The sequence below is a fragment of the Squalius cephalus genome, assembly GCF_949319135.1.
Source record: "Squalius cephalus genome assembly, chromosome: 5".
Taxonomy (NCBI): domain Eukaryota; kingdom Metazoa; phylum Chordata; class Actinopteri; order Cypriniformes; family Leuciscidae; genus Squalius; species Squalius cephalus.
In genome coordinates, this window is record NC_137126.1 from 45,908,068 (window position 1) to 45,928,538 (window position 20,471).

Consider the following 20,471-nt stretch of genomic DNA (forward strand, 5'->3'; position numbering starts at 1 on the left):
GTAAAGGGGGGATACGCTGCAGTGTTCTTGTTACTCAGATACTCAGTTGCTTAATTTGTGCATTTGATGTCATGTACACAAGGCTGACAGTCAGTATCTCTCTTTGTGTGTGTGTGTAGACGTAAGCCTATCACAGAGACAGACATTGAGTTTTACCATGTCCCAACTCACGGTGATGCCAGCAGGAAACGCATCATGGAGGACACTGAGGACTGGCGCCCACGGACAGGAACTTCACAGTCCCGATCCTTCCGAATCCTGGCCCAAATCACCGGCACTGAATCTGAACTTGGTGAGAGTGGAAAGACATTTATATCATTTTATTTTATTGCTCCTTTTGTAGTTGTTTATTTGCAACATCTATTTTATTTATTTAAAAATGCTGTTCCAGTCCACTTATTTAATTTCATTATTTAGATGTAAAATTTAGTAATGTATTGATTCAATTGTCCAATATAAAACAGCAACACACTTTTATGTTAGAAAAAATATGCCCTCAGAGTTTAAATGCTATATATATATATATATATATATATATATACACATATACATACACTGTATATAGGCCTATATATTCTGGAACTGATATTGATGCATTATATAAATTTTGGTCCTAAATAAAATTGCGGTCCTCATAATAAGGCAGAAGTTCAGTGAACAGGAGGAAGTAAGAGAATGTGAATGTCTTTACTTTAGTCACACCTCTATCTATCACATGAAAGCGTGTCAAAATGAATGTTTTCTGTCATGTTTATCTGTATCAGATTCCTCACAGGAGGCTGAATCAGCAAAGAAGACGACAAAGTAAGTTCCTCTTCCTGCCAGCTGTTTTGAGGAGTGTGTTTGCTCGTGTTTGTGATGTTGATTTGTTTAGGGTTGCTGTGCCGTTTGTGTGCTGTTATTGACCTGTGTGATTTTGCCATTTTCCGGTGTTTGTGTTAAAGCTCTGGCTCCAGTTAACCAGCATGTGCAGATCACAAATCGAGCACAAAATACTGTTTTTCTTTATTTCTCGACACCGAAAAGTCCTTTAGAAAGTGTTGATCTTCAACCTCAGAAGGTCAAACTAAATTCTACATGAGCTGTTTTAATTGATCTCCTGTTTCGGTTTGTAATTTTGCAACCTTTACTAGACTATTTGTGTGATTTAGGAATTTTGTTGTAATAACCATTAAACATGAAATATTTAACCCTGCAAAGCTTTACAGATGAAATAATAGTCAGATTTTTTTTTTTTTAAATGGAACGGTTTATTAAATCTTTATAAATTATATTTCGAAACAAATCAAAAAATTTTTTTTGCATGTGTTTATATTTTTTGTAGCGTACCATATTTGATATATAGGCTTTTATGGCTCATATAGTACGATATAGTGAGAATATGGAGCTCATACTCAAAGACACCATAATTTTCATCAGAGGCCCAAACTGAGCAAAAATATATAATTTGGTGCAGTTGCTGATATTTATATGAACAAAATAAATACAACATGCTATAAGTAAACATATTTACTTCTTACATAAATGAATATAAATATCAGTTGTCACTATGTATCTCCCAATAATATGTCTTGGTAAGATGATATTTTAAATGCTTAGTTTTATGACCAAAGCTCAGTAGTTTTTAAACATATAATGCAATACAATGATAATTGAGAGGTCGGAACAAATAAACGTTCCTCAAAAGTCTGATGGATCATATTTGATATTCACATTTTAAAAGGCTTTTTCTAAAACATGATGTATGGATAATCAAGTAAACCTAAGTTGCTTTAGTCCAGTTAGTGTTGAAATATTATTAATTGAAATATGAATAATAATATAAAAGTTATTCTTGTTTAAATATTTCACAGTAAAAAGACACGTGAACCACGAGCTGAAGGGAGATGTTTTTACAATTATACTAAAAGGCCTATTACTTAGTATTAACTATCAATCAAACTACAGAAGGCACATGGTGTTCAACAGGCTTTTCAGAAAAGTTTTGATCATGTTGATAATTTAGAGACCTTAGAAATTTGTGTATCAAATATGATACAGTATGCATTATAGTGTCAGATTAAATAGACACAATTTATAAAATAAATAAAGATAAAAATTAAAAAAAAGTTTTTTTTGAAGTTACTAATAAACATATTCTCATGGTTAAAGAGATCTTTAATTGTTCTCATTAAAGATCAATTAAAAATATTCAAATCAGGGTTTCATGGTTGAGCTCTGAATGCAGTCAAACCTACAATTTGTGTAAAAATTTAGAAACTGGCATGAGATTATTATTTTGCACTTCCACATATAAGCAATATTGAGAGTATTATAGTTATAATACAGTGTGTGCTGTGTATTTGTATGCTTGTTAGAGTAAGACATTGAGGCTGATTATAGGTTTGGGACTGAGTTACAGAAGTGAGTTTGAAGTCTGCATGAAATGGAAGGAGGGCGGGGCTTGATTTTGTCCATGGGGAGTTTGATTGGATGATTGGATGGTTGTGGTTTGCTATTGGTGGATCTCATGTGAGTGACAGGTTGTTAGTGCTTGTCAATTTTGATTTAGTGTTGACTTTAATGTGTTTGCAGTGGCGTTTTCTGTCTGTATGGTTTATCTGAGTGCCGCTGACATCCACTTCTAGAGCTCATACTGTCTTCCTGTTTCTGTTTCTCTCTCTCCTGTTCATTCCCTGTGAACAGGGTTTTGAAGATTAATGCTGAGATTGGACCCAAATATCATAAACTCAGAGACTGGCACCATGGAGTGTCTGCTCGAACCCTCAACGTCCTCAGCCTGTTGTAAATGTGTGCGTGCGAGCGTGTGCGTGCGAGCGTGTGTGTGTGTGTGTGTGTGTGTGTGTGTGTGTGTGTGTGTGTGTGTGTGTGTGTGAGTGGGTCTGTGTGGGATGCTTCTAATCTGCAGAGAGACTGTGACTGAAGCTTTATCAGAAAACCTTTAAAACATGAGCTCTTTAATGTGTGTATGTGTAGATTTGAGGCAGCGTGTGAAGATTCAACATGCATCTCCAACTCAGTTCTTGTGGATTTAGTGAAGTTTATTAGCTGCACTGTATTACACGCGTGGCTTGGATCAGTTTCTGTGATGTTTCAGCTTTTGGTGAATATATGAAGGAACGTTCTGGGCACCAAACTGGATAAACTCCATGTACAACATCTGTTGATTAACACTGAAAATAATTTCACCTCATCCGTCAGCTAAAACAAATATGGACGTCTATAAGGAAAGATGTTCTACGGTGAAATGTGCAGCTCATATTTTTGTGACAATGCCTAATAGTTTTAGTTCTTTATTACTGCTTCATTATTTCGGTTAGAATTATTATTATTCTTAACAGAATGTATCTTAATTGCATGCTCATGACACAAGTTCTGAATGCAATTTTATGACACTACTCTCATGTTAGCATGTTGTTATATTTACAAAATGTTGTTTATTTTAATATTTATTTGGTGCCCTATTGAATTCTATTGTAAGTGCATTACTGTAGATATAATTAATTTTTTTAGAAAATACAATTTAATTTTCTGTTAAAGGATAACTGTCGCCAAAATGCAACCTAGGGTCTTTTTGTGAATCTTTAGTTTAAAAGCATAATTAGGATGGAAACGCCACTTTTAAGTTTGACCGTGTTTTCGTTTTCGGTCAAATTGCCTTTTGAATGGGAGTGCTTGGGGCACGACTATGATAGCATCAAAATCGCTATTTTTAAAACACTAAGACTCGATACAACATGAAACTGTGCTTTTTTTTTTTTTTGCATTGTTTGTGTACACAGAGTTTACTAAAAAGAAAGGTTTTGAACAACTCACTGTAGCTGTTGTTGTTTCCGTCCGCCAGCATTTTGTCAGTCAAAAATAGTCGATCTCCGAATGCAACGTAACAGGGAGGAGAGTAAAGATGGAAAGCTCCTAAAGCTTAGTTCAATATAAATTCACGGATAATTTGTTGTTTTCTCGTTAGTGAAAATTAATATTGACCTTGTATTTGAAAATGGATCCTCATATAAGAAACAATACTAAAATTCAGAGTCAGTTCATTTGCATTCGGAGATCGACAATTTGTCCGAAAATGAAAATACGGTCAAACTTAAAAGTGGCGTTTCCATCCTAATTATGCTTTTACACGAAAGTTTGCCTCGGGTAGATTAACAAAAAGACCCTATGTTGCATTTTGGCGACAGTTACGCTTTAAGCATGTCACAGATGCTTTTCAACAAAGTTTTAGACCCAGAATATTACTTTAAACACTGCTGAATTTTATTTCATGCTTGAAAATGTACAATCATTTAATTCCTTCCTCAATGAGTTTTCCTTATACAGCAAAATTAGAATAAAGTGGCCTGTATTTCCTTTGTGTCTGTGTTTCTATCTATTTCTTTCTGCTTTTCCCTCTGTTGAGTCACTAAAATACATCATATCCTGAAATTCAATCCCAGTCAGGTCTGTTCACTGTAAGATCCATGAGTAAAGGCCATTGGATTATTTAGCACAACAGATGTTATTAATATTGTTAATGATATTTAACTGATTAGTCAGATAAGTTATGGCATTAATTGAAAACGTAAGTGGGACTTTTAAATGAACACAGTACAAAGATCCAGTAATGCTTATGACTTCTGTGTCCAAATGGGTCATAAAGTTAGTTTCAACAGCTTCATACATTTAACTTCTGTAATGTTGTGAAGCAACATATTTGATGAGAAATTATATGATATAATTGGTTATTGTATTTCCCCCATTCACATGACTTTGGTTTAAGAGACGGAGAAAGATTAAATGTGCACAGTAAGAGGAATATGTTTCAGCAGTGGTCATGTTTTCCCACTAGAGGACAGCACTGATTCGCTCTTCTCAGCAGATTATATGAGAGTTTGCAGACAGTGGGATCTTCACAGGCGTCACTGGTGAGATTATTACACAATGTGATGTCTTAACATCTCTTTTAATGGTGTTATGTTACATTACCCCTGACACTGGGAACACCGGTTCAAATGCACTCTCTTTGCATGTTTGTTCATTAAAGGGGAGGCAATTTAAAAAAAAAAAACACTTTTTGTTAGACTGGTTGAAACCTTCACATCCTGACAGCAAATCAAAAATAGAGGTTGTCTAAATATTAAAACATGTACATATATCTTCTGTGGAAGTCTCAGGACCCCCCCAAAAAAAGAAGTTTTTTCTCCTGCACTGAGGCAGAAATGTTCACTTATTTTACTCCTTTTTATATCCTGAAGATTCTGAAGGGTTTGTTCATATATCATTCACATGATTTATATAATTTAAAAAAATATATTTTTTTATTTTTTCTGTCTGTCTCTGTTCTGATTTATGGACTATGACGTGATAAAAGAGATCTCCAAAATCCCCTGTGTAAAAACCTAATAAGTCAACAAATTGAAAGAATAATTTTGAACCTGGCTATATCTGTTCTGGAAATGTATGCAAATTAGTGCATATTGAATTAGATAATGCCTCATTTGCATACACTCTCAGAAAAAAAGGTACAAAAGCTGTCCCTGGGACAGTACCCTTCAAAAGGGTTCTAATATGTACCATTTAGGTACTAATATGTACACGTTTGGTACAAATATGTACACGTTTGGTACCAATATGTACCTTTGAGGGACTTAAATGCACTCTTTAGGTACAAAGGTGTACCTTTTGAAAAGGTACCACCACAGTGACAGCTTTTGTACCTTTTTTTTCTGAGAGTGTATAATCAAACATTTCAGAGAAGTTTTAATGCAAAAACATTTTATAGTTGCATATTAAAACCATGCAGAAAGTAAACTCCATTTATTAAAGCTGCAGTCCGTAACTTTTTTGGGTTAAAAATTATCCAAAGTAAATGTTTGAGCAAGTACATAACCAGTCAGTGTTCAAAACTCTCTGCTTGCCGTAGCTCGATTCAGAACGGTAAGCTTGTATTAATATTTTTAATTCCAGCGGTACTGGTGGATTTCCGCGGGAAATTCGAGCATGTCTTTGCGTCATTACGTCACATCTGTACACATAAAGAAGGTGTCTCGGCTCGTAGGCTATATTGCGTGTGAGGATGTTGGAGGTGGAGATTTATAGCTTTTTCTCACAGCACTTGATATAATTAAAATGAGGTCACAGGTGTATGTTCGTAGAGTCATTTACAATGGCTTTTGAATGTGGCTCAACCAATCAGAATCAAGGACCGGAACTATCCTTTTTAAAATCCATTGTAAATTTGTAATAATATTTCACAATATTTCTGTATTTTTGATCCAATGAATGCAGCCTTGGTGAGCAAAAGAGACTTCTTTCAAAAACATAAAAAATCTTACCAACCCCAAACTTTTGAGCGGTATTGTATGTGTGATAAATGGGCTCAGATTATCACGATGTGCATGTTTACAGTAAAACAGATTTCATCCCGTCCTTTGCTCATGGATGTGTGTGATGGAAAACTTCCTGTGTGTTTTGTTATCGCTCCTCTCTCATTCGATTAGCCTGCTGTGCTGCTCCAGTCTGATTGGATTATTTGCTTTGTAATGAATCCGATTGGCTGAGAGCCGTAACGATCGGTCTTATAACTAGGGAGACGGGACATGTGAAGATGTGTCTGTTTTCTGTCGTTCCCATGTGTTTGTGTGCTCCTCCGCTACTATACCCTGCTCTCACCTTCTTCCTCTAACACTTTTTTCTGCTAATGACCAATGTGCTAAGATTGGTCTACAGATGTCTCTCATTCCTTACTGTATATGAAGGATTATCAATTTCATTAACAATAAAGTACCAAAAGTGCTGATGTACTACCCTTATGGTACTTTGCACATGTTAGAAACCACCAGAGAACTGTAACAGGACATGTTTGTTTGGTGTTTTAAATAGAAAATTAAAGTAAATGTCAAACTGAATTTCAAATTGAAATATGAATAGACATCTAAAGTCAAATTAAAGTTGTGATCATCTTTTCTTCACTATTGTGATGTATATCAATATCTGAGTAAAACTGCTTCTTAAACGAGAAAAAATGTAGGGCGGGACTTGATATTGTCCATGGGGAACTGATTGGATGGTTGTGGTTTGCTATTGGTGGATCTCATGTGAGTGACAGGTTGCCCCGCCCTCACGCCAGTGAACACATCATCAGACAAGAGAAGAGATACCGCTGTGAGAGGGAGGGGAAGTTATTTTGATTAAAGATTAAGAATCTAAATTAATTACAAAAAAAAAATTATATATATGGATAAATCATAAATAATATTACATAAATAATAAGAATTGTCAATTTTGATTTCATGAGGACTTTACATGATTAAATGATTGATTTTAATTAAATGCAGTTAAATACACCAATAAAATAACTCATTCATTTTAATTAATTCATTAAAAATGTAAATTATTATTAAATACTATGTTTAGCATTTTATAGAAGGCATTTGCCAGTAGCTTGATTAACTGGTTCACCTAAAATATTGAGGTTTCTTTACTCTTTCTTTTTTTAAAGTGTCATTCCTTGACCTCATACCTACTGTATAATGTTTTTAGGTAATGCAGTGACCCAAACATATTCTGACACCAAAAAAAGTCTGAATGTCACCTCATAATATAACAAAATATCAAATAAAGAGTCTGTATCTGTTTGTCTCAAATGCTGCAGGATCGTTTCTCTTCACTTTTCTTAATCATTTTTTCTGAAGTCTCAATGCATTTGAATGCACAGTTATTGGATGTATGAAGTTGTCAAGTTCACACAGGTGTAGAGAATCACATTAACCACAAACAAACACAAAGTCATCTGACTAAATTATTCAACCCTAAATCTGTTGTTTTATTATTTAAAACTGTACGAACGTCTTTTCTGACTTGCGTGTGGCCGTGTGTGTGTTTGTGAAGCTGCGTGTGGAATATTTCATCAGGATCCAGGTTCAGGACTGAATGGTGGTCCTTTCGGTTTCTATGGCCGCCGTTGCCATAACACTCTGTCTCCGGGGGCTTGTAATTCGGCCGGAGAGATTGACAGAGCGCAGTTGTGTGGCAGAGAATCAGGGTGGTACAGTACGTGTGGGTATGAATGTGTGTGTTTGTGTTGGCCACACAAGAGCCAAACTTCTGTCTCCCTGTCCATCAACATTCACTTCGTGCCTCACTAAATTTAAGCTGCTGGACGACACAGCCAGACCTGCTGAGGATTTAATGAGAGAATGTCTGTGTGGACAGAAATGAGCTGGATCTGCTGTGAGTGCGTGTGTGTGTGTGTGTGTGTGTGTGTGTGTGTGTGTGTGTGTGTGTGTGTGTGTGAGCTGCGTGTGGCTTTAGCTGTTTACAGTGGAGTCCAAGCATATTGCTTACTGCATACTACATATATATATATATATATATATATATATATATATATATATATATATATATATATATATATAGTATCAAATAAAGAGTCATTTCTCAAATGCTGCAGGATCTTTTCTCTTCACTTTTCTTATCATTTTTCTGAAGTCTCAATTAATTTTAATTTTTATATTAAAAAAATATTTAATATTTGTTTGATGTATGAAGTTGTCAAGTTCACACAGGTGTAGAGAATCACATTAACCACAAACAAACACAGTAATCTTACTTAATTATTCAACCCTAAATCTGTTGTTTTATTATTTTATAACTTTAACTTTAATGTTAAAGTTTAAACAATTTAAAACTGTACGAATGTCTTTTTTTGACATTTGTGCATTTTTTGACATATATATATATATATATATATATATATATGTCAAAAAATGCATATTTTCATATCATATTTTCATATATATTTATATATCATATCATATTTTTTTATATACAAATATACATAATGTACATTCACAGTCTGATCAAATATTGAGTCAAGAATGAGAAAAATAATTGTTGTTATTACTCTTTGCTCTGGTTTATTTCCACAATGCAATGAAAATGGTGGGATGCATTGATGAATGCATTGCATTGTGGGATACATTATTACCCCGGCGAGTGTGCTCTGGTTGTACAGTATGCTGCACATGTTGGCAAATGCAAGATGCTGAGTTTCATAAAAACAGGTCCAGTTCTCATTTCTCAGAAACAAACACATTAATCTGCATATAAAATACAGCCAATGTTAGGATTAAGATCCTAAAACATGTGAATTTCTTCACAATTAATTAAGACGTTTTACTTTTTTTTTGTAGTTCTTATTATTCTCAACAAACCTTAAATAGATTCGTATTACTTTGGTACAGGATTTCAGTAGAAAAAATACTGACATTCAGTAGTTTTTATCTACATTCAGTTCACTACCGTTCAAAAGTTTGGGGTCAGTATGGTTTTTTAAAATACTTTTTTCAGCAAGCATGCATTAAATTGATCAAAAGTGACAGTAAAGACATTTATAATGTTACAATAGATTTCTATTTCAAATTAATGCTGTTCTTTTGAAATTTGAAATTTTGAAAAAATACCGGATCATGTTTTTTTGTTTCTTGACCAGCAAATCAGCATATTAGAATGATTTCTGAAGGATCATGTGACACTGAATGATGCTATATAAATTACATTTTAAAATATATTACAATAGGAATTTTTTATTTTAAATTGTAATAATATTTCACAATATTACTGTTTTTTACTGTTTTTGATTTTAAAAAAATGCAGCAGAAGACTTCTCTTGAATAACCCCAAACTATAACATATGAAGAGATAGCCTCTAAGTGCCATCTGAAATTTTCTTCTAGAATGATCATTTTTATCAAGCTCTTATATTTAAGTTCAGTAATTTCACTTAAATGACAATTAATAGGTCATTTTCATTGCCATTTAAGTGAAATTACTGAACTTAAATATACGAGCTTGATAAAAAATATCATTCTAGAAGAAAATTTCAGATGGCACTTAGAGGCTTTTGCATCTGAACTCTTCATATATACTAATACATAATTTAAAATAAATCAAAATTACACTAATCATTTTGACGCAAAATCTGGCAGATTTCTACTGGTTTCATAAAGTACTGTACATAATCAGTTAGTAGGTAGTTTGGAATTTGACTTTCTCTATCACTCTTTTCTTGCTCTTATAATTATGTCTCTCTCTCTCTCTCTCTCTCTCTCTCTCTCTCTCTCTCTCTCTCTCTCTCTCTCTCTCTCTCTCTCTCTCTCTCTCACTCTCACTCTCTCGCTCTCTCTCGCTCTCTATTATCTCTCTCTCTCTCTCTTTCTCATGCGCTCTCTCTCTCTCTCTCTCCCTCTCTCATGCTCTCTCTCTCTCTCTCTCTCTCTCTCTCTCTCTCTCTCTCTCTCACTCTCTCGCTCTCTCTCGCTCTCTATTATCTCTCTCTCTCTCTTTCTCATGCTCTCTCTCTCTCTCTCACTCTCTCGCTCTCTCTCGCTCTCTATTATCTCTCTCTCTCTCTCTTTCTCATGCTCTCTCTCTCTCTCTCTCTCTCTCTCTCTCATGCTCTCTCTCTCTCTCTCTCTCTCTCTCTCTCTCTCTATCTCTCTCTCTCTCTCTCTCTCTCTCTCTCTCTCTCTCTCTCTCTCTCTCTCTGTCTCTCAGCGAGGAGCTGGATGATCCTCAGCCCAACACTCATGTCACCTGTCCTGTTAAGACCATGACCAAAGCCCCAGGAACGCCTGTCAGAAACACAGCAGGTAATCCGCACATGACTAAAGGTTCAACCTCTCTCTTTCCAGATACTGACCACAGTGTCTTCCAATAAGCACTCGGTATATAAACTGGAATGTCACTGTGTTGGCCATATTAAATACCTTCAGCTGGAGCAAAGGCTGGATATGATTTATTAGTTTATTGTCATATACATCCAGCGCTTCCCAGACGTTACATATCACATACCCAGCACTTGATTCGTCCTGGTGAACTATTTCAATAAAACGCATGATACCTTTTTTTCCTTCTTTCCTTTTGTTTTGTTTTTAATTGTCCTTTTTTAATTTTCTCTCGTATCTGTTTTGCCTCCATTGCTTGACCTCTCAACTGCGTAGCTTAATGAAACTCAATGAAACAAAATTAAGTTTTAAACACGTTCACATTTTAGAGAACGCTGTTAATATTTCTATCATTTATGATTTATCTCATCAACCCACAATTTATCAGAAAATTTGTTTTTTATTACTTGACCCCCCGACCCATGGATTATCCACGGTGTCCGCAGATATAACCGCAATCCGTGTGTCACTAATATACTCTACTTTACCAATCTAATGTTTGGACACACTACACTGAAAAAGATTTGGCATAAGATTTACTTTGAAATTGCTAGTAAATTTAACACATTGTGATAGTCTTTTCTTCCCTATTGTGGCATTTATATATATATATATATATATCAGAGTGTAATGGCTTTTTTCTTTGATATTGTCAAACAAAAAATATATTGTCATGGGGAATTGATTGGATGGTTGTGGTTTGCTATTGGTGGATCTCATGTGATTGACATGTTGCCCCGCCCTCACGCCAGTAAACACATCATCAGAGAAGAGAAGAGATACCGCTGCTATAGGGAGGGGAAGTTATTTTGATTAAGAATAATCAGGGTAAAAGGAAATAAAAAAAGAATTATGTGCACGAATAAATCATTGATGATAAATACTGAGTTGTCAGTTTTGATTTCACGATGACTTTAACTGCCATTATTCCACTAGAAGACAAATTGTCGTATCTTTTCTGTTTGAAGGTTAGGATTAAGTAATATTACTTAATTGTAATACTTCAGATATATTTAAGCTGCAGGCCTTAGGTAGCCGACGCACCTTAAGACAAGCTAAAGCTCTAACAAGTGTTTGGGTTTGTGTCTTTTGGCAGGTCTCATTACTCCCACTTTTGGTGTCGTGAGCAACAGTACACCTTTAGGCCCCGCCTTAGACCGCCCCATGCCCCGCCCACACCCAAAAGACGAAGCCTCATTGGTCCAGATGGCAGAACACATCCCTGCTGGCACACGCACTCCTATGTGTGCTCACTGCGACATGGTTATCAGGTATGCAAACAAGTATTCAATGAAATAGTCCATTTTTTGGGAGTCAGAAAATGTCCAAAATTAGGTATCTTATGAGGCTACACAATGCTGTTTACCATTTGAAACAGCCTTTGTGTTGGGATTATGCCTGTGATTCCCTACAGTGCTGTCTAGGTAGGAAACTCACAAGCTTTTGGAATGAATATACAATATAAAAAAACATGTTTAACAACAACTGGCACTATTGCTTCATTGTTGTTTTCAGTCAGAAACGTCATTCCAGTTTTAATTGAACACATACTGACACTGACATTTGGTTTTCTCTGCACCTTTAGCACAGTATTACAGGATGTCATATTCATAGAATCACAATGTCATTAATAGAGTTTCGCCATGAAAATGTCACTTAACACATGTTCATACTGATTAGCTTTCCTCCATATGATCTTGCCCTTCTCACCCTCAAATCTGCAGCTCTTCTGATTCTCTTCTAATACATAGTGAACATATGCAGGCAGCATTATAAGGCATCATGGCTGCATTTCTATCCTTTTTTATTAACATTTATTATGTAATGTAATTTATTAATTATCATTAATAAATTAATCAAATGAATTTAGTAAAAAAAAAAAATAATATAAACTTAAATGGAATATTTCTTCTAATATTTGTATATGAATTATTATTAGTAATATATTAATAAAATACATTTAGTTACAGAGTATTTATAAAAATAATTCATATAAACATAAATTGACTATTTCTTCTAATATTTGTATATTAATTATTATTAGTAATATATTAATAAAATACATTTAGTTACAGAGTATTTATAGAAATAATTCATATAAACATAAACAGACATTTTCTTCCAATATCTGTCTAATTATTCTTATAATTATTATATTTAATTCTTTAACAAAGTATATATACATTTTTTTTATTTAGGCATAGACTAATTCTTACTATATCTATAATTATTATGAATAAAATATAGTAATATAATTAATTCATTAACAAACTATAGATAAAAATCCTATAAATATAAATGGACTATTTCTTCCACTATTTTATGGGCTTATAAAGTATTGTGTTGTTAGCTCAGCGACAAGCTACTGTAAGAAACTCTTAAATCAATGGAGCAACTCGGGTTTCAGAAGTTTAAATCCCATTCATTTCCTGCATAGATCAGTTGTTTTTGTGACTGACTGACTCTCTAATCGCTAATGACTCTCTAGGTTTTGAACTGGAGCTTCTGTTTCTCCATCTTTCCTCTTGCTGTCTCTCTCTTTCACTTTGAAAATGAGATGATTAGCTTAAGAGCGATATATAATAACAATAGTCACTCTAAACTCACCTCTTACTTTCACAGAGCGAACGGCGACCACCTTATCTAACAAGAAACACACACCTGTGTAACACACACCAGATACCACACACTCACGGTGGGAAAAGAGATGGGAAAGTGTAGACTTAGTTACCTGTGTGTGTGTGTGTTTGTGTGTGTGTGTGTGTGTGTGTGTGTGTGTGGTTATTAGTAATTAGGATCAGTCTCTTCTCACAGAGCCTTCATTTAGCAAATTAAACCCTGAATATTTATTCTACATGAGAGTAAGCATTACACGAGACTGTCTCACACACACACACACACACACACACACACACACACACACACACACACACACACACACACACACACACACACACACACACACACTATTCTCAGTTTCACTAGCACACTAAATTACCTCTGATATTCAGATATTTGCTGAAGCTGTTAGTGATCGGTGAAGGTGAAGTGTGTAATTTCCGTGGCAAAAAATATTATAGTGGCCAAAAAAATAATTATAACATTAAGGCTAACATATTCATTCTAAGAGCTAAAAAACGTAAAGGCACACTATGCAGTTTCTGTTTTTCTCAAACAGCGCCCCCTAGAGTCGCTGTGGAGTACTTGTATTTAACATTACTGTGGTAAATACCACTCACGCAGAGCCGTCTCTGCACTCTTCCGACCGCGCTTTCTTCGTCGACTCTGCCATGATTCACGTCTGAAATGCGTGCTAGTGTCTTCCATAGAGGCTGCTTCATATGTTGTTGATGTATGTGACGTCGTGCCGTAAAGCAAGTCGTGATTCTCGCGAGATTTGTCGGGGCGCCACCTCTCAAACCTGCATTGCTGGTTTTGCCAGTGGCGCCCCCCCCCCCCCCTGCTTTGCTATCGGGATGATGCGCCTACTACGAGTTTGTTTACCATAGAAATGATTTCGAAGCTGTTATATTAAGGTACAAATCTTGCATAGTGTGCCTTTAAATTTTGATTTCAGGGGGTCTTTAAATATTGTATAAGCAAAACAGACTGTGGTAGGTGGCTTGTTAGTCTCTTACCATCTAGGTGGGCTTTCCTTTCCCAGAATAATTGGAATAATTGCAAATTGGACCAAAAATTTGGACATGTCACAACATAATATTCACCCAATGTACAATAGCACAAATGTGTATTGCTGTTTGATGTGAGTGTGTGTTTTACGGTGTGGTCCAGGGGGCCGTTCCTGATGGCGATGGGTAAATCCTGGCACCCGGAGGAGTTCACATGCGCTCACTGCAGCGTGTCTCTGAGCGAGCTGGGGTTTGTGGAGGAACAGGGCTCTGTCTACTGCCAACACTGCTACGAAGAGTTCTTCGCTCCGACATGCTCACGCTGCCAGCACAAAATCCTGGGGGTCCGTGACTGTGTGTTTCATAAACATGAAATATACTCAATCTCCAACTGCCTGTCAAACGCCTGAGCTTTTGGCTCGGTTATACAAATATATTCACACACAGAGGGACATTAATATGTCTTTTAGGACTGTTTGAACATTCTTTTCTTCATTTTATGTGCATGTACACTACCGTTCAAAAGTTTAGGGTCAGTAAGATGTTTGATTGATTTCACATTTATCAGAAGTGACAAAAGATTTGTATTTCAAATAAATGCTGTTGTTTCAGACTTTCCATTCATTAAAGAATCATTAAGCAGCACAACTGTCTTCAACGTTGATAAAAATAAGAAATGTTGAGAAGCAAATCAGCATATTAGAATGATTTCTGAAAGATCATGTGACACTGAAGACGTATGGAGTAATGATGCTGAAAATAATTGAATTAATTGCATTTTAAAATGTAAACCGTTATTTTAAATGGTAGTAATTTTTCACAATATTTCTATTTTCTATATTTTTAAATCAAATAAATGCAGCCTTGGTGAGGATAAGATACTTTTTTAAATAACATAAAATAATCGTACCGACCCAAAACTTTTGAATGGTAGTATACTGTATGTGTATTGTGTAACTATGATGATGCTGATGTGTTTTAACAGGAAGTGATCAATGCACTCAAGCAGACCTGGCATGTGTATTGCTTCCTCTGTGCGTCCTGCCAGCAACCGATAAGAAACGATACTTTTCACCTCGAGGATGGAGAGCCATACTGCGAGAGAGGTGTTTGTTTGTCTATTGCTTTCTATAGACTTCTATTACTTTTTAATACTGAGCTAATGGTATTTTAGACCACCTAACTCCCATACAAACCTTTCTGCATTCAATTCAGTTCAAGTCAAGTTTATTTGTATAGCGCTTTTTACAGTACATACAGTATGGTTTCAAAGCAGCAACATTTGTTTCAGATTTGCTTGTTTCAGTCTTAGGAAGTAAGAGATGTGTGTATCAAAGTAATGTCTATATGGCAGTAATATACAGCTTTGATTTAGTACATGTTATGTGGTTAATGTTATGTTTACATGACATACATTTACATTAAGACAATATTTAGTATGTTTTTATTTATTTTATTTCTTACCTTTTTCCTCATGGGGAATGTTGACAGCTCCTCACAATGTAGAAGATTTCAGCAACAAAATAATAGCAAAATAAGAAGATCTTACACAATTATGTGTTTTTAATATCGCAATTATTTCTCTTAGACAGTTGTGAAGTCTCCAGCTTCTCAGATGTTTCTCCTAAAAAAGACTCCAGTAATGACTTGTGCTTTCAAAAGAATAATAAAAAGGTCTTGAATTGTCCTCACATTTGCAAAGATCTCATAGTCTGCAGAGATTGCAGTGGGAACATTTCTGCCAAGACCAAATGATCTGAGCTACTTTACCGATCAAAGTTTGGAGTCTATAAGATGTTTTAGGGCCGTATTTGAACGATCTAAGCACATGGTCTAAAGCGCAGGGCGCAAGTTCACTTAGGGCGTGTCCGAATCCACTTTTGCTAGTTTAACGACGGGAAAAATGGTCGGTGCTCCCGGCGCCTGGTCTAAAAGGGTTGTCCCTATTCTCTTAATGAGTAATGGGTGTGTTTTGGGATATATGTGCGTTAAACCAATCAGAGTCTCATCTCCCATTCCCTTTAAATGCCAGTTGCGCTCGTGCCATTACAGATTCGCTATTTGATAGTGGAAAGACCAAACGCGTCTCCAGACATGCATGCGCGAGGTAAAAGTGCGCAAGCAGAACATCTACGGGACAAGCCAGATTCCACCATATCTTTATGTACACAATAATAATCTTTTACATTGTGATCCTTTAAATTTTAATATTTGTCATGTTTGTGTGCTGCTGTGCATCCCTGTGTGTTTAATAGGCAGAGTGTACACGCGTTGTGGACAAGCCTATAGGTGCACATTACTAACGTGCTCATTAAATAACAATATTGAAATATTGCGATATTATTATAAATATTGAAATATTATTAATAACAAAAAAATATTGTGGCATTGACTTTAGACCAGGTTTCAGTTGATCAATGGCTCAGTCTATTTCTGCTTCCTCAAAATAGCAACACGCCAACAATGCGCCAGAACACACCTCGTTTTCAGACCAGCACGCCCATGGGCGCACAAATGGGCGCAAATGCATTTGCTATTTAAACAACGTGGCGCAGACGTGAAAATGATAACTGCGTCGGGCTGAAACTAGCTTGCGTCCGCTTGGCGCTGCATTGCGCCGGGTGTAAGATAGGGCCTTTTATGTTTTTGAAAGAGGTCTCTTATGCTCACCAAGGCTGCATTTATTCGATTAAAAAATGGTAATAATGCGAAATATTATTGTAACCTAAAATTACATTTTAAAATAGATTCAAATAGAAAACTGTTATTTACTCCTGTGTTTTAGGCACTCCATGTCAGATTCTTGCTTTAATTTACTCCTGTGATCAAAGCTGAATTTTCAGCATCATTCCTCCAGTCTTCAGTGTCACATGATCCTTCAGAAATCATTCTAATATGATGATTTGCTGATCAAGAAACATTTCTTATAATCGTCAATGTTGAAAACAGTTGAGCCGCCTAATATTTTTGTTGAAACAATGATACAGTTTTTCAGGATTCTTTGATGAATAGAAAGCTCAAAAAAGCAGCATTTATTTGAAATAGAAATCTTTTGTAACATTCTAAAAGTTTCTACTGACACTTTAAATGCATCCTTGCTAATTTCTCTTACTTTATGGCAACAACAGTTTCTTTTATGTCCATTTTAATTGCTCCTAAGGAATTTTAGAAGAAACATCAGAGACAGAGCTGATATTTAAAGTGTCTCTGAGCACTTTAGATAAAGTCGTTGATACTGTTTTGTAATTGTGTCTTCAGATTACTACAGTCTGTTTGGGACGGGTTGCCGTGGCTGTGATTTCCCAATAGAAGCAGGAGACAAGTTTCTAGAGGCCCTGGGCGGCACCTGGCACGACACCTGCTTCGTGTGCTCAGTACGTGTGTGTTCAGGTTTGTCTGTGAGTGTTAGGGTATTCATTGAGTGTTGTGTGACGAGTGTCTGTTGTTCTCTTCAGGTTTGCAGCGTCAGTCTGGAGGGCCAGAGCTTCTTCTCCAAAAAGAACAAGCCGCTTTGCAAGAAACACGCTCAGACTCTCAAAATATAAAAACAAAAAAGCAAAAAATGTAAAGAAAACATATTTACAACAATATAAATGACACATACTCAAAGTAAAAGCAGTTCTGATGAGGTTTGAAATGAAGAATGATCTGTTTGAAGCTGGTGTTTGAAACTCTTATTTTATCAGATCAAAGTATCAGAGGAAGTTTTTTCTTTATCTTTTCTCTTTCTTTACTCTCTCTTTTAATCTTCTCACTTCACAGAAAAGTGTGCATTAATAAATAAAATACACTGTACATTAAAAAGGTTGTTTAAACTTAAAAAAGTAAGTGTTCGTGCTGCTTTAAAATTGTTTAGTCAACTTAAAATGTGAAGTTGTACTAAATGACAACTTGGATATTTGAGTTGACTGACTAAACTTAAAATTTGAAGGAAGCATGAACACTTCTTTTTTTAGTTGAAAGTTTGTTTTTTTTTGTTGTTTTTTACAGTGTAAGGATCAAAACAATTGGAATGAGACCATACTTGAGAGTAAATGCACATTAATTTATCTAATGTTGTGCTGCTGTGATGATGTATTTTTGTATAGGCTGTAGGCTAACGCAGAAGTTCGCATCACTTTTGCCTCCTTCATCAAAAAGCCAGTATTGTTCTATCAGCTTTCTTTTTTAATTTTAAATTTATTTTATTATTGCAGAAAATAAGCTCTGTGACCAAAATGAACACATTTTATGAATTTTGAAACCTAAATCCAGAAGCAAATGCTAAACAAACTACACCAAGGGCGAATTACTTAAATGTCACCACCATAAGTTTCCAACAACTCTTTCAATCTTTATTTGAAATCTACAAGTTGTAAAGTGAGAATAGTTTGCAAGAGCATGATTATAAACACAGTGAGGGAATGAAAGCGACTAGTGTGTAGATGAGTTTACGGTCACCATGATTTTTCCAAGTAAAACATGTTCTTGGAACAACATTCCTGTCTGAAAATTTAGTGCTAACCCTATCCCTAGCCCTAAACTTAACCCTACCCATAACTTTTCCCTAAAATCAGAGGGGAATGATAGTGAATAACACTGGTGTAGAAGCACCTAACCCTGCTTGTAAGCCTAAACTTGACAAACTCTAAACTTGTCCCTCAAATCTGATTGGTTGATTGGAATGTTGTTCCAGGATCAACAAAGATGTTGTCTTGTTTTCTAAAAACCCATTGGCTTCTATAGACGATGGAACCGGAAGTACACATTGCCAACTTGTGTTGGGTTTTAGGACTCATTCCTGCAGCTCCCTATCGCCAAAATATTATGAAAAGGCTTATGCTTGCGAACAAAATATGATGATGTCTTCTGAGAGGTTAGATAAGTATGTTTAGTAACATAATGAAATGAAAACTCATGAAATGATCTGCTGTTCTGTTCTTAAAGGAATAATGCTGTCAGAAATGTAAATTCAGTCATGATTGACTCAACATCAACATCATGATGTTCACTTGCTTTCTTCTGTGGAACACATAAGGGGTTTATGGCAGAATATGGACTCATTTTATGATGCTTTTCTGTGTCATTTTCAGAGCTTGACAGCCTCTTCTAAACTACTCCTTTTGTGTTTCACAGAAGAAGGAACATCATATGCATTTGGAAAAGTGAATTAAAGGGAATTGTATTTATTTCAAGCTCTGGGATAGTGGGCAACTTTGCTTTTACTGTATCATGTGCTTGTTTTTATGTTTTTTTTTATTTTTTTTTATTAGATTTGCACTTTTAATGATTTCTGTTTTTGTAACACTGTTAAAACTCTAGTGTGCTTTTATACAAGTTTAATAAAAATCAAATGTCAGCACTTTGCCATCTTCTTGATTTATTATTCTAACTCTTATTTTGTAACTAACTTAATTATCACTCGAGCAGAAAATTTATAACAAAATGTGTAAGGAGAACTGTACATTAATTTCATTTTTTTTTTACTTTTTACTTGTATACTATTCTTTTACTATACGTTTAGTTACTTATTTTTAACTTTTTATTATTGAATTTTCAAGAAAACGTTATATGTATAGTAAAAGGGAAAATAAACAGAACAAGAGGTATAAATTCTGTTTTTGAGGTATACAGATATTGATTATTGGATAACACTTTACAATAAGGTTCATTAGTTAACTACGTTAGTTAAAATTAATTATAATGAACTGCACTTATACAGAATTTGTTCATCTTTGTTAATGTTAATTTCAACATTTACTAATGCTTTATTAAAATCTTGTTAACATTAGTTAATGCACTGTGAACTAACATGAACAAACAATGAACAGCTTTATTTTATTAACTAACATTAACAAAGATTAACAAAAACAGTAGTAAATGTATTGCTAATTGTTAGTTCATGTTAGTTAATACATTTACTAATGTTTAATAAAGGAACCTTATTGTAAAGTGTTACCGATTATTGTTTAGCTACTCGGTCCATTTCTCCCATATGTTAGAAATGGATCCTTTTTTAATGTCAAAACGAGAGTCAATTCTTCCATGCTGTATATCTTAATGAAACTTTCTAAGGCAGCATCACTGTTATTGCTCATGCTTGGGGTTAGTCATAACACTAAATATAAACCTCAAAGTTTGAACTCAAACT

The 20,471-nt window shown here is 35.0% G+C and overlaps 1 protein-coding gene across 4 annotated transcripts in view; it reads left to right on the forward strand.

The window, feature by feature from the left end:
- pdlim5a (PDZ and LIM domain 5a) overlaps positions 1–19,681 on the forward strand; it is a 54,107-nt gene extending 34,426 nt beyond the window's left edge. For all 4 annotated transcript variants that reach the window (XM_079871152.1, XM_079871154.1, XM_079871155.1 and 1 more), the window contains 8 exons: positions 120–292; positions 765–804; positions 10,543–10,637; positions 11,809–11,983; positions 14,505–14,685; positions 15,327–15,447; positions 17,600–17,715; positions 17,797–19,681. In XM_079871152.1, coding sequence (XP_079727278.1) covers positions 120–292; positions 765–804; positions 10,543–10,637; positions 11,809–11,983; positions 14,505–14,685; positions 15,327–15,447; positions 17,600–17,715; positions 17,797–17,886 — 991 coding nt within the window. In that variant the 3' untranslated portion in view covers positions 17,887–19,681. The remainder of the gene's footprint in view (positions 1–119; positions 293–764; positions 805–10,542; positions 10,638–11,808; positions 11,984–14,504; positions 14,686–15,326; positions 15,448–17,599; positions 17,716–17,796) is intronic.
- The last annotated feature ends 790 nt before the right edge of the window (positions 19,682–20,471 follow it).